The 14,227-nt window shown below is 38.7% G+C and overlaps 2 protein-coding genes and 1 pseudogene across 3 annotated transcripts; 1 reads left to right on the top strand and 2 right to left on the bottom strand.

Moving 5' to 3' along the window:
• Positions 1-950: 950 nt before the first annotated feature.
• GPAT9 (glycerol-3-phosphate acyltransferase 9) lies at positions 951-4,883 on the top strand. The gene is made up of 12 exons (XM_048109279.2): positions 951-1,169; positions 1,269-1,326; positions 1,684-1,802; positions 2,067-2,166; positions 2,505-2,600; positions 2,703-2,799; positions 3,012-3,099; positions 3,197-3,293; positions 3,594-3,679; positions 3,966-4,085; positions 4,190-4,288; positions 4,658-4,883. Exons 1-12 carry the CDS (start codon positions 1,063-1,065, stop codon positions 4,704-4,706), a joined length of 1,116 nt encoding a protein of 371 aa, XP_047965236.1. The 5' UTR covers positions 951-1,062; the 3' UTR covers positions 4,707-4,883.
• A 340-nt stretch (positions 4,884-5,223) lies between these two features.
• LOC125215383 (isocitrate dehydrogenase [NAD] regulatory subunit 1, mitochondrial) lies at positions 5,224-8,289 on the bottom strand. 2 transcript variants are annotated; one of them, XM_048116786.2, is made up of 4 exons: positions 7,673-8,289; positions 6,834-7,073; positions 6,048-6,126; positions 5,224-5,830 (listed from the first exon to the last, which is right to left on the bottom strand). In XM_048116786.2, exons 1-4 carry the CDS (start codon positions 8,138-8,140, stop codon positions 5,556-5,558), a joined length of 1,062 nt encoding a protein of 353 aa, XP_047972743.1. In that variant the 5' UTR covers positions 8,141-8,289; the 3' UTR covers positions 5,224-5,555. The 2 variants fall into 2 exon arrangements, with proteins under 2 accessions (XP_047972743.1, XP_047972742.1); XM_048116785.2 differs by having other exon boundaries at positions 7,643-8,288.
• A 3,375-nt stretch (positions 8,290-11,664) lies between these two features.
• LOC125211389 (putative serine/threonine-protein kinase PIX13) lies at positions 11,665-13,855 on the bottom strand (annotated as a pseudogene).
• Between the last annotated feature and the right edge of the window lie 372 nt (positions 13,856-14,227).

Genomic DNA, 14,227 nt, shown 5'->3' with positions numbered 1-14,227 from the left:
AATCTAGGATATGTCGTCCACATGATTAATCATCCTAGCCATCTAGCTCCAACAAAATTCGTCATGGCTCTAATTAGACTTTAATGCTCCATTTATTATCAGTACTTTTATCACCTGCATAATTTAATTATTTTTTCATTTTTTAATATTTTAATATTTTTAGCTAAACATTTGAATTTTAAATTCTCTTCTCCCTAGCTCCAAATGAATCCGCATGTAACAACTTACGATCGCGTGCGAAACCGGCAAGACTTTTGCCACAAACTTGGCGAGGAGCTTAGACATTATTGTATGAGGTGCCGAGTCCAAGTCTTCTTGACATCAGTTGTAATTTTCTCCTTCATATAGGAGTTTATTTTTTTTAAAAAAAAAACTCGGAACGCCCACGACCGAAGACGTGAGAAATACTTCCACTTCAAAGCTTCAGCGTATGCAAGAGAAAAGGCCCTCGTGGGACGGCCTTTGTCACACTTCAGTTTCATTCCACTATTTTTTTTCATCCACTTAGCTAAAACAGACCTCAAATCAAAACTAGCTAATTAAATTGGAAAGAATGAATGTTATACTATGATAGTCCCAATTTTACAATTTGGCCCGTGCACCAAAATTAGTCTCGTTTTTATGTGTACAAATTTTCTCATCACCTTTTCCTACTCTCTCTCATATTTCATCATTTTTTCTTTTCATCTCCTATGCTTAACTGATATACATTAAAACTCGTGACATCCATAAACGAATTACTTTTGCGGACGGATGTATTATTGGATTAATGAATCTGTATATAACCCATAATTTAAATTCCTTATGCTAAACACATCAGCTCCAAAAGCCCAAATTACATTGGGGCTTCAGTTTTATTATTGGGCTTGTCACAATTTGACCAAGTCATAATGCAGCCCACCAAAAATGATAAAATCCAGATGCCACGTGGCCTTTGAATCTCTCCCTCTCCCTCTCTCTTCTATCTCTCTCATGATTTGCATTTGCAGATTGCGGCTGTGTGAATAACAATCGCAAATTCACACACACCAACGCGTGTTTCCGCAGCAGAAGGAGGAGAGGATGAATAAGCTCAACACATCGAGCTCCGAATTGGATTTGGATCGCCCTAACATCGAGGACTATCTCCCCTCCGGATCCATCCAAGAGCCCCATGGCGAGCTCCGCTTGTAATTCCTTTCCCTCTCTCGATTTCATACCTGCATGCCATAATATGAATATTTGCGTATCACAAACGCGTCTGAGGCCTTCAATTTCATCGAATTCAGGCGCGATTTGCTCGATATTTCGCCAACTCTCACCGAGGCAGCTGGCGCCATTGTCGACGTAAGCTTCTTCTCTTCACTGGCGGAATGCTAATCTGTTTAATTAGAGGTCTAATGATTTTATTGCCCCAATTAATTCATCATTTTTTCAGTTTTTTATATGCTGCTCTTCAGTTTTTGGCAATTGTTCCTTTGAGAATCTGAGTGTATAACTTGAATCCAATTGCGTGCTTATAAATGTGCTATTTAATTGGTTATGATTTTCCATTGGTGCTTACAAGTTACAAGCCTTGGTATTGTCGCCCATTTTTGGTAAGTGTTGGTTATGTTGTGGCGGTATAACCTCTGAAGAAACATAAACATCAATTCTTTATTGTTTCTACTATTACTGTGGCTTATCATTATTGCTGCACTACAGGATTCTTTCACGAGATGTTTCAAGTCGAATCCCCCGGAACCATGGAACTGGAATATATACTTGTTTCCTTTGTGGTGCTTGGGAGTTGTTGTCAGATATATGATTCTGTTCCCATTAAGGTGAATGTTTTGCCTATGCATATGTGCCTTCTTATCATTGTCTTGAAAAGATTACCAATGACTGATCCTACTCTTCTGTTATAATGCAAGATTATAAATTTTTCATCTGACAATCTTGCTTTATATCCTGTGGTGTCCTTACATGATCTATCATTTATTATTAGTAGTCAAGAAAAATATAGTCTTTTTTCTTCTTACGTGATTTATTGCAATATGCTTTTTTTGCCTTTCATGCACATCTTGATTCATGTCATTTCAATGCAGGGTAATGGTGTTGACGCTAGGATGGATTGTATTCCTCTCTTGCTATTTTCCTGTGCATTTCCTGTTAACAGGGCAGGAGAAGTTGAGAAAAAGATTAGAGGTATGATTGGTTAAATCTCTTTGAGACTATATAGGCCTGACTGCTTTATTATTCTTTTCTCTTGCTGTGTTAATACTTCTATGACTTGGGTAGGTTATCTTCATGTTCCTCTTTGTATCCTGGAAATCATGATAACACCTAGTACAGTATTACTTTGCAGTAGCTTGGTAGAACTTTGAGTTCAAAGAGGAAAGGGGGTTATAATGCTGTTTGGGACACATAACTTGTTAATTATGAGTACTATGACTGATCTGGTATTTTGTCACAAAGATAAGAAAACTACCCCAGTGACGTTACTTAAGTCTTTAACTGTTTTTGTTGTTTTGCTTATGCTTCAGAGAGGTCTTGTGGAGCTGATTTGCAGTTTCTTTGTGGCATCATGGACTGGAGTTGTCAAGTACCATGGTCCACGTCCTAGTATGCGGCCTAAGCAGGTCGGCTGTGCATAGGGGTTTTAAATCGTCTGAATATTTCTGTGTAGTTAACTAAGATTTTTGTCATATCTAGTATATCAAATTTAAATTGTTATTTTGCAGGTTTTTGTTGCTAACCACACATCCATGATTGACTTCATTGTTTTGGAACAAATGACTGCATTTGCAGTGATTATGCAGAAGCATCCTGGGTGGGTCGGTAAGTTTCTTCTGGTGTTGCATGAATCGTGAGCAGTATGTGCCTATCATTTTAAATGCTAGACCTTCTAAATTATTACTTATTTGGAATGTTTAAATGTGCATTCTCTAAAGGATCTTATTTTCTATAGTCTACATTAGATCAATTGATGCGATCAGGTGAAGGTTAACCTTAATATTGTTCATTTATCATTTTGTGTTGTCCCACACAAGGACTATTGCAGAGCACTATTCTGGAAAGTCTAGGATGTATCTGGTTTAACCGCTCAGAGGCCAAGGATCGTGAAATTGTTGCAAGAAAGTATGTTTTCCTACAAAGAGATTACTTATTTTGAGTTGTATTATTCTCTTTGTTTTGTTCATCTTATTCTTTACGTTCTTTTCTTTTTTTGAATCAGGCTAAGAGAACATGTTCATGGTGCTGATAATAATCCTCTTCTTATATTCCCAGAAGGAACTTGTGTTAATAATCACTACACTGTGATGTTTAAGAAGGTTTCACTTATTCAAATGCCTACTACAGTTTTCAAATTGAGTTTGCTGTCTAACAATTGAAGTCCCTCCCTTTGGTGGTGCATATGCTTATTGTACCATACCATAGCATCCCGTCCTCTATAAACATATCTTACTTTAATATGAGCTTTCAAAGTAAAGTTCTTTTATAACACTTGAAGAAAATAAGGTGTTGCTACATACATTAGAGAGTAGCTTGTGGAGATGTATGCATGATGATTACCTAATTATTTTTTTTATGTTTATCATCATTATTTTATCTATCATTTTCTTATGGTTTAGGGCGCATTTGAACTTGGCTGCACTGTATGTCCAATCGCAGTCAAGTATAACAAGATTTTTGTGGATGCCTTCTGGAACAGCCGGAAGTAAGTTTTGTTATGGTGCTGTTGGTTATTGCAATTGCACTTTTTCAAATGTCACATCTGATATTGTACGAGTTCTCTCATCCTGGGGTGTCCTGAACCATCCTTGTTGCTGAACTTGCTCCTGTGAAATGCTCTAATTTAATATGGCAGAGCTTGCTTTCAATGAAATCCTGATGATAATTTGTTGCTTCTTGATGATAATGATACTTCTTACAAGCTTGATGCCCAAATGCTAATTTTCATTGGTTGAAACACCTATTGAAAACATAATTGATCTTGTTTGCAGACAGTCCTTCACAACACACTTGTTACAGCTTATGACTTCCTGGGCTGTTGTTTGTGATGTATGGTACCTGGAGCCTCAAAACCTGAAACCAGGGGAAACAGCAATTGAATTTGCCGAAAGGTTTGTATTTGTTTTCTAATTTATACCCTACATTGCATTTCTAGTTTCCCAATCAATGTTACAAACAAAAGATAGACATGTAATGAGTGTGATGCTTATTCTAGGGTGAGGGACATTATTTCTGTTCGAGCAGGCCTTAAAAAGGTGCCCTGGGATGGATATTTGAAATATTCCCGCCCAAGCCCCAAGCATCGTGAGCAAAAGTAAGCTTTTGCGTGTGATTACTATCGTTATGCGTTTGCAATATTACGTGTTGATGCTGGAAGATTGAATATTCTCGTACGAATATTTTTACAAGGAAAATGCTATTAATTTGATTTCTTGGTGGTTGAACCAATTGACCCGTGGACTGTGTGATGAGCTCACCACCAAGAAATCAAGTAAAAAATGGTTTCCCTTCTTGGGACGGGGTTGTTCACTAACTATAAACACGAACATTTGCCATTACGTAAATGCCCCTCAAAGATCACCTGCTCATTTGTGATCGTAGACTACATTTCCGATGAGCTGTACACCTAGACATCTAATTGAGCATAGAATCTTGCTGATCTCTCTACTCCTTACATTTGCAGGCAGCAAAGCTTCGCTGAATCCATTCTCCGTCGCCTGGAGGAGAAATGAATTGCAAAATTATGATTGTGTTGTTTATTTATTGTCTTATTTGGACGCAGGTTGTCAACTGTTTCAAAAATAATTTCTTGCTGTAATGGTCATGAACTGAAATAGTGAAATCTTTTGATTATTTATAGGATGTTGAATACAAAGTTAAATCAGAGGGTAAAAAACGTTGCAATGGTATCTTGTTTCTCATCTTCCACACTTCACTCTCTCTAGTACACCATGAATCTCATTCGTGACTAATTGTCTTACTTTGTCTCGGCTTAAGTTTTAAGAAATATAAATGAAAGTAGGTAGAAAATAATATAGTTTTATTTTTGTTATTAATTTTTTAATAAAATGTGAGTTTTAAGAAATATAAATGAAAGTAGGTAGAAAATAATATAGTTTTATTTTTGTTATTAATTTTTTAATAAAATGTGAGTCAGGAGTTAATAGAATGTGTATGTCAAATTAGCTTCTCCTCCATTTACATATAGCTATATTGTTGGGAGAAGAAAAACATAAGGAGAGATAAGTGTATGAAAATTGAAAAGACATTTTCATTCAAAAATAAGCAAAACCAGACATGGAACAATATTATACCTCATGTCAATTAACAAGTATAGCATATGCAGAAGTAAAAACATCATATAACTTCCACAATTTGGGGTATAAAGCAACACCAGTACAACCCCAATGCTCATTCTTCTTTCTTCGTGAGACGACGACTCACAATCATTATTTTGCTCGGTCTTCTCTGGGGAGCAGAAAAAATAATTATATGAAAATGTAAAAGATCATTACAAGAAGGGCGGGCGCGAGGCTTCTTGCGAAGCTCTAGATAAGTCCTGCAATCGATGTTAGAGGAATTCATTCGAGATTTGCGATGACAGCATCTACAACTTCTTGGGTGGTGCTGACGCCGCCAAGATCCTTTGTTCGGTACTTACCTTCTGATATGACACGCTTCACTGCAGTTTCTAGTCGGTCAGCGAAGGAAGGGAATTGCAAGTGTCTTAGCATCATGGCGGAAGAGAGTAGCAATGCTACTGGATTGGCCTTCTTTTGCTCTAGTAATTTCTCGTTTCCTACATTGCCCGCAGAAGCACCTTGCTCGAAAATAGCATGATCAGCTCCTACGTTCCCTGAGAGAAGCACAGTCACACCTATTATCACCCTTGTTCTATTTCACACTTTGCATGATCAATGGTAATTATAAGACGTAAGTGAAGTGCCCACGAGCAACATCAACATGTCAAATCAGAAATACAAGTTCCGGAAATGCTCTCCCTAACATGTCTCACATCCATAATTTTCAGCAATTGAGGGGAGAAAGTTGCAAAATTTACTGATAATGCGTACCTCCAGGCATGACACCAGTACCACCAGCAATACCAGCAGCTACATTGGAGACCAGGTTTCCGTAGAGATTTGGAGTCACCTACAAATTAAAAAATGCAGATTAACGAGCTGTAGCCTGAACACTTGAATATAAGTAAAGGATATACTAGGATTATGCATACAAAAAGTAAATTCAAGAGGAAAATATATCATGTTGATCATAAATCATAGTTCGAAACTTGAAGGATACAGTTTGACCCCAGAACCCAACATCTTATTTCTAAACAGAGAAACAAACGATGGAGAATATGATTAGTTCCAAGATTCCTTCCCTAAACACATTTTCCCTCCAACTTAGTTTTTTCAAACAATAAACGAAACCATAAATGATAGAAACACAAAATTCATGCATGGCTCTCTATAAAGAAGTTTGGCTGACTGATAAATAACATGAAAAGAACTAAGGATAAAGGCTTATGCATCACTATAGAGGGTCTAAGTTTTATGCACTAGGGTCTTATTCAAAGCCTCCTCTAATATGCATCTTCATGTGAAACTGAAACCAAGCACCTCGACTTCAAGTTCACATTTCAAATGGAAATTATTACCTAATTTTGCAAAGAAAAAAGGACATCTCATCTTTGTAAATGTTGATATGAAAATTTCATGCTTTGAATTTGAACCAGAAAGAAAATATGAAAACACATGCAACTTATGCAACTCACGTTGAAATTCAAGTACTGTACCATCTGAGCCAAAGTGATATGGTCCAAGTAAAATGAAAAACAGAAAACTTTATTTCCTTACCATAACATCAAACTGCTCTGGCTTTGAAACGAGTTGCATGGAGCAGTTATCCACAATCATCTCATTATACTGGATACTAGGGTACTTGCTAGCAATCTCCCGACAGGATTCCAAAAACAAACCATCTGCAAGTTTCATGATATTTGCTTTATGCACAGCAGTCACCTTCTTGCGGTTGTTCAGATACGCATACTCAAACGCATACTTTGCTATTCGCTCAGAACAGAACTTTGTTATCACCTATCATTTTGAGAGAAATCAGAACGATAGATCTTTTCCAGTGTCATCTTAAGCATGCACATTCATACAAAAGTTGCAAACGCACCAAAAAAAAGTGGCTAGAAAATAAGATTTTAAAGTCATATTCCGAACACACGGCAAAAAATGCTAACACGTGAGGAAAATTTTACAATCTGAGATGATACAGGACATCAAAAAATGAAACATTATATGCATCAGCAAACATATGTAGACTACGACTCTTACTTTATACGATCATCATCTGAGCTCTGAACTAGATTCTAACTATCGAAAAAGCATACAGTATCCAGAAAATTAGTGTTACTTGTGTAAGTACTACTAAGTAGCAAAACATTGATTCTAACACTATGTGAACAACTGAGGAAAAATTCAATTTCTACATTCACTACATTCACATATATTAGAAAATTATCCATACGATCATAAAATCCAATCCGATCTGTGTCTTCTACCAAGTAAAACTGGACATTTCACAGCTATTTCCAAAATTCAGCAAATTGCATCAACAAAAGAAATGAACATAACAAATAATTAAACAAAAAAAACACCTTCAAGCTCTCAACGACTCCAGGAACAACCTCGTGCTCGAGTCCAGCATACTCTCCCTCGGTATTCTCCCGGATCACAACAATATCGACATTCTGGTGGCGCGTGGGGAGCCCCTTGAGGTTAAAGCAGTGCACCAGCGAAGCGTAGAGATCGAGCTCCTTCCGCAGCATCACGTTCAGCGAGCTCACGCCTCCGCCGACCGGCGTCTTGAGCCCGCCCTTGAGGCACACCTTGTTCTTCTTAATCGACTCGATCAGCTCCGGCGGCACCGTCTTCATGTCGCCGTGGACGTCGTACTTCTCGAAGTAGACCGGCGCGTGCATAGCCTCCATCACCTGCTCCACGGCGCCGGTGACGAGCGGGCCGACGCCGTCGCCGGGGATCAGCGTGACGGGGCGCGGGGTTCCGTCGCCGGGTCGGGGCATGTAGGTCACGGATCGGGTGGATCCGGCGCCGGAGAGGAGGTTTTTGAAGATCGGAAGAGTTCGCCTTGACATCTTCAGTGATGGAGAGATTCAAATCGGTGTAATTAGGGCTTGAAGTGGGGGAATTGGGAATTAGGGGTGGCTGCGGTGACCAAGGCTCGTCAAGTCAATCAAGCTGGAGAAAAAGAGGAGAGAAGAAGGAGAGAGAATTTTCCCTTTTTAGCTCTCAAGCTAATGTAATTTTAAATTTTAATTATTAAATTAATGACAACTTTCTTTAAGAGCATCCACGATAAGAATAGGCCAGTCACTCTCTCTCCACCTGCCACATCAGCATTTTACTCAAATACGCTAGCCTTAGATCAGCCACAGGTCAGCCGCAATAAAAATAATTCAAAAACAACTACATTTACGGAATTAAATTTACGATTAAATTACGAAATTAAATTTACGATTAAATTACGGAATTAAATTCATTCACTTCATTAAAAAAAAGGTATATAAATAAAAAAAATACATGATTTTTTTAAAAAAAAACGGGCTTACACACACGAGCCCCGCCGCTCTCTACTCCTCGTCGTCGCCGCCGCCACCCGGGGTATCTGAGCCCCCCACCAGTGCCCTCGTGGCATCCAAATCCACCTGCATGTTCTCGATCATCGAGTGGAGAAACCTCTTCTCCGTGGGTCAGTTGCGGCCTTCCATTCTTGGAAGACCGTGTACATCCGTTCCGCGAGAATAAGGTGTACGCGCGTGGGGGGGGTGCCGAGATGACCTCATAAGGCGATAGGGGGGATCCTCCCCTCGCTGCCCGTTGCGCTCGCTTTTGGCCAACCGGGCGAGGGCGACCAGTAAAGGATGGAGGGGGCGGAAACTCCTCAGCATCCGCGGGGAGGTCGTGGGATCCGCCGCTGCTGCCGCTGTAGTCGCCGGAATAGTTCAGCCTCTGCTTCTTCGGCCACCCAGCGTCGCACCCCGCCCGGAACTTCTCAGAGTCCTTCAGCAACACATAGCATTCCCAGAAGGTGAACTCCTTATACTTCCCCGGCAAGGGGAACTGACTCTCCGCTATCGGCCGCCCGACTCCCCGAGATCGATCCTCATCTCATGCAATGACAAAAGGTCATCGCCAGTGAACTGCGTCTCCACTTGGGTCGACGTGTGAGACGAAGCCGTCAAAAAATCAAGAGAGGGACGATAGACTATGTCCCCCCCCCCCCTGGTGACCCCTGCATCCCGGGATGCATACCGGGCTGTATCCCTCCCCCTGCCATACCGGCATCATCCCCATCATCTGCTGCATCTAGGGCATACCTCCCCACCCCGGCATTGCCTGTCCGCCGCTGGCTTGCACCCCGCCCAACATCCCCCACGGCATCCCCCCTGGTTCCCCCCTGCGCTCCCGCCATCATCCCCATCAATTGTTGCCAAGGGACGTTAAACCCTGGGCCCATCTGCCCGCCATCTGGCCCCATCCAGATCCCACGGGTACCGTGGGAGTCTGAGATCCGCTCGTCGCCGGACTGGACTTGTTGTTTTCCATCACTCGATATTGCTCTTGTACAAAAATTTAGAGAGAGAGAAAACTCGTTAAAACAAGTGGTGGAAATGAAAATGAAACTAAAATCGCGTATATATAGGTTTTCAAAAATTTAAAAGAAAAATGAAAATTGGGCGTTGGCCGATCGGCACGCCACAATGACGGCCAGCGCATCGGCCAGCGCCCTCAAATCGGCTAGCCCACGCCGATTTTTTCGCCGATTCACGGCTGACCGATTCCAATAGTTCGGCTCCGACCGGCTAGCGACGCGAATCGGCTAGCCGATGGGCTAGCCGCTATTGGAGATGCTCTAAACAAATGTGTAAATGAGAATATTCAATATGTTTGGCTTTTGTCATATCATAGTGACTCTATTATTAATTAAATAGTTAATTCTTTGTTATTACTCCCTCCGTCCCGCTTAAGATGACACGTTTTCCTTATTAGTTTGTCCCAACTAAGATGACACATTTCCTTTTTTGGTAACTTTCTCTCTCCAATTAATACACTCAACTACTTTTTCTCACTCCTATTAAAATATTCATCTTTCTTCATCTCTCTACTTTAAAACCTACACACACCTTCTCTCTCTCCAATTAAACATTTTAACCAATAATTCCTAAAATCCCCTGCCGGCTAAGCAATGTGTCATCTTAGCCGGGACGGAGGGAGTAATAATGAAAGAGAGAGATCTTATATACCCTGCGATTAATTATCTTAATTTTCCTTAATTTAATTTTTAATACGTTATATCTCTTGTTCAAAGTATATACTCCCTCCATCCACCATTAGGAATCTCATTTGTTGGTGGTACGAGTTTTAAGAAATGTTAAGAAAAGTGGATGGTAAAAAAGTAATGGAATATGAGTCCAACTGGTATATATGAAATATGAGTGAAATGAGTTAGTGGAATGTGAAATCCTATTACCATTTATGGTAAAAGTGAACCAGGACTATGTAGGGGAGTGATCAATTGCTAACTCATCATTTAATTGCTAACTACAACTAATTTAAGGCCATAGGATTTTAGAAAACGTGTGGTCTACAATTTGTCACGTGTAATTTTCGTTTTTATTAATAAAATCAAAAAAGATAAAAAAAAAACTCTAAATTAGGGTTTTTGATGAAAATGTCAATATAGTATTTCGAAAATATCAACACAATGCTTTGAGAATGTCAACACAATGCTTTAAGAATGTTAACCCATTGTTTATATTGACATTCTACATGTATTATATTGACATATTTTATATAGTATGTTGACATTTCTGCTTGTACGAAAAAAATAAAAAAATTCAAATTTTTTTTCAAATTTTTGACGCCGGAACATATGCATGTAGGATATCGTTGGAATCCTTATGAAATTATCTTTAATTTGATATATGTTATATGAATTTAAAGTTTTGGATTTCTTTTAAAAGTTAGTTATAACTAAATATGTAGTTAATTGACATTAATACCCCTATTGATATTTTTTGGAATTAATCATATGGCCTTATTGACGTTTTTCGTTGATGGTATTGACATTTAGAGATTAATGATCTAAGTCCTTAATTTGAATATCTAATGGCTATTATTTAGTTGTAGTTAGCAATTAAATTATGAGTTAGCAATATAACACTCCCCAATTTTTGTATGTGTCATAATTTTAAAATCAACTAAAAAGACCATGATCGTATTATCCACACTTTTATTTGAGCAAAAATGATACTCCCTCTGTTTCCGTTTCTGAAAAATATAAACTATTTTTTTTTTAGTCCATCATTGAAAAATATAAACTTTCTAATTTTGAAAATTCTTTTTTGTTAGTACACGTACTCCACTAACAATATTTTAAAAACATTTTCTTTCTATATCTCTTTTAGTTTTTCAATCATGCATTAAAACACGTACCGAACTAAATGTTCATATTTTTCAGAGATGTAAGGAGTAGGTGACGGTCAAACTTTGGGTTTATATTTTAGTCAAAACATTTAAATATAGAATATAATATAATGAATTTGACGAAACATTTAACATTTATTCTGTCACATGATGAGTTTGAGATACATATGCATCACACAACAATAACCAACGCAGGCGAGCGGAATATTTCTGGCACCGGAGGCTGTCTAGGCTGCTCCCTCAACATCTCGAGCACTTGGAGTGTCTCAACAATCTCTTGCATTGATGGCCTGTTTCTCGGCTCAATCTCAAGACAAAAGAGAGCAAGTTGGGCTATCTTCGATGCTGATCTTGAAGGATATCTCCCTTCCAAACGTGAATCCATCACACTCTTCAACTTCCTCCGGACGATTCGTGTCAATAGCACGCAGCCCGGTTAGCATCTCCATCAACACCACGCCAAATCCATAGACGTCGCTCTTCTCATTTAGATGCCCTGTGCCAATACATTCCGGAGCAACATAGTCGTACCTTCCTACCACCTTGTGGCAACATACTCCCGAGCAGCATAGCTTGGCGTGGTACGACTGATCACACAAGAAACATCTGATTATGTTACATGATAAACATGAGAATTCATCCTTAAAAACTAGTTTGTCACCAGAGAGTTATTTGTTCTACAAAATTTACATCAGTTGTGAAGACAATTGAATTTTTGCCTAAGGACCCGGTGGCATGCTTTCTCTAATGGCTAGGCACTCCTCTTCACAAAGACAACAAAAATGTGCGGATTTCTTTGTTCTATTTTATCTTATGTTTGATATGGGATGTTCGAAATAAAATGATTTTCCAAGGTTTTGTGCCGAATAGGGAGCTTGGGAAAAAAAATTGATTTGACGACTAAGCTTGTCAACAAGATGTTGACACCCAAATTCTCCCTTTCCAAACATTTTGTGTGAGAGTTGATCCATTTCCTGAAGGCCTTAATATAGGTGATTTTTACTTTTGGTTTTTTTTTTGTCTTTCTTATAGTTTCTTTTGCCTTAGTGTGATGGTTTTGTTAGTTTTTTGGTGCCCGTTGCATTTTGAGCTTATGCTCACCACTCATGATTTTAGTCTTTTATTTTATTAAAAAAAAGCTATTGTTGTGAGAACAACTGATGACGTGGGATATTAGAGTTGGTAACAGAATACCGGGTCGAGCAAGATATTGGAGGCCTTGAAGTGTCCGTAGATGGCCGTTCTATCGGAAGCATGCAAGAATGCAAGGCCTCGGGCTGCTCCGATCAGTATCTTCAGCCGCGTATCCCATGGCAGCGGCTGGAGAGCAGCATCCCCTACATCATCATTATTACAATCTCAAATACCATACAATAATAAATAAATGAATATGAAAATCTTACTTCCAAAGAGATGGTTTTCAAGGCTGCCATTCTGCATGAATTCATACACAAGCAATAGTTCTTTTTCATTCCAACAGTATCCCAACAGCTTAACAAGATTCTGATGCGACAGATTCCCAAAAAAATTCACCTCCGACTGCACACACACATGTATATAGAATCAACAGTTTATCACAAATGAAAACAAACAAACTTTATCCCAACAAATAAGAACTAAAACAACTACTACCTTTGTATATGATAGTTGAGTCACTTTTTCCATTTTGGAACGTTTTATGATAGTTAAGTCATTTTCACTTTAAGTAAAACGTAACACATTTTTTCACTCTTACTTTATTTTCTTTGCTTTTCCTATTATCTACAGTATTATTTAATACACTATACATCTATTTCTTATTTTCCGTGCCGAAATGATATTACTCTATTATCACGGTACCAAAGGTGTACTATTATATAAATATAAATGTCATAGCCTACTACTCCACCTATAAATAACTTTTTAAAGATGCAACAACATTGGCTTATATCCCGATATTAGAGTGGGCAGCGTTAAGCTGAAACTTAAAAAATCTAACAATATATCTTAGCGGAAAAAAAATTGACCCAACAACATACGTGCTTAAAAAGTCAGCCCTGCTTAAAAAAGTCAATTCCTCCAAAGTTCAGCTTCGAGGGATGGTGTTGGCAAATGAAAACAAGTAAAATATCTCACATCGAGTAAACCTGCCATTCTTCGAGCCCTTGGAGGCTTTCAGGATTGAGCTTCTTAACCGCAACCACCATCGATCCGCTCTTGGAGTCGAGCCGGCCTTTGTACACTTTCCCGAATCCACCCTCTCCGACCACCTTATCGCTCCGGAAGTTTCTAGTAGCAGCCCGAAGCTCCGCGAACGTAAAGATCCTGAAATTAGTGGGAGGGTTGTGATCATCAACAGCCTTACTACTCCAGCAGATTCCCATCTCTCCTGCCTCGATCAAAATGCAATCTTTGATCAATTGTTAATCCACTTTTTTCTTATGAAAAAGCAAGTGATGAATTTATTGATCATGCTTTGTCTTGGGTTTATTTTATAAATATTGTTCAAGAAAGAAAGAAGGTCAAGTCAAACGGTTCCGACTTTGAATATCGCAGCCATGTATTTTCTTTAGGAGATAATAACATTTGTTATGGAAAGTCAAATTACATATGAAATTTTTATGACACCTTTATTAGAAAGTCAACTGACATAAGAAAAAATAAAATTTAAAATGCACGCCTTATTAGAAAGTAGACTTCAAATTTAGATGGATAAATTAATAAGAGACTATAAATATGAGAAGGATACAATATTT

Source organism: Salvia hispanica, chromosome 3 (genome assembly GCF_029641045.1).
Source record: "Salvia hispanica isolate PSC_SH4W2 chromosome 3, Shi_PSC_v1, whole genome shotgun sequence".
NCBI classification, from domain to species: domain Eukaryota; kingdom Viridiplantae; phylum Streptophyta; class Magnoliopsida; order Lamiales; family Lamiaceae; genus Salvia; species Salvia hispanica.
Note: the sequence above shows the minus strand (reverse complement) of the source record. Positions and strands in the feature narration are given on the sequence as shown.

Coding starts and splice junctions, on each gene's coding strand:
- GPAT9 (XM_048109279.2), top strand. CDS start 1,063: ATGAATAAGCTCAACACATCGAGCTCCGAATTGGATTTGGATCGCCCT. Junction 2,601..2,702: donor CTAGTATGCGGCCTAAGCAG/GTCGGCTGTGCA, acceptor GTTATTTTGCAG/GTTTTTGTTGCTAACCACAC. Junction 3,100..3,196: donor CGTGAAATTGTTGCAAGAAA/GTATGTTTTCCT, acceptor TTTTTGAATCAG/GCTAAGAGAACATGTTCATG.
- LOC125215383 (XM_048116785.2), bottom strand. CDS start 8,140: ATGTCAAGGCGAACTCTTCCGATCTTCAAAAACCTCCTCTCCGGCGCC. Junction 7,074..7,642: donor GAGTCGTTGAGAGCTTGAAG/GTGTTTTTTTTG, acceptor TCAAAATGATAG/GTGATAACAAAGTTCTGTTC. Junction 5,831..6,047: donor TACTGGTGTCATGCCTGGAG/GTACGCATTATC, acceptor TGCTTCTCTCAG/GGAACGTAGGAGCTGATCAT.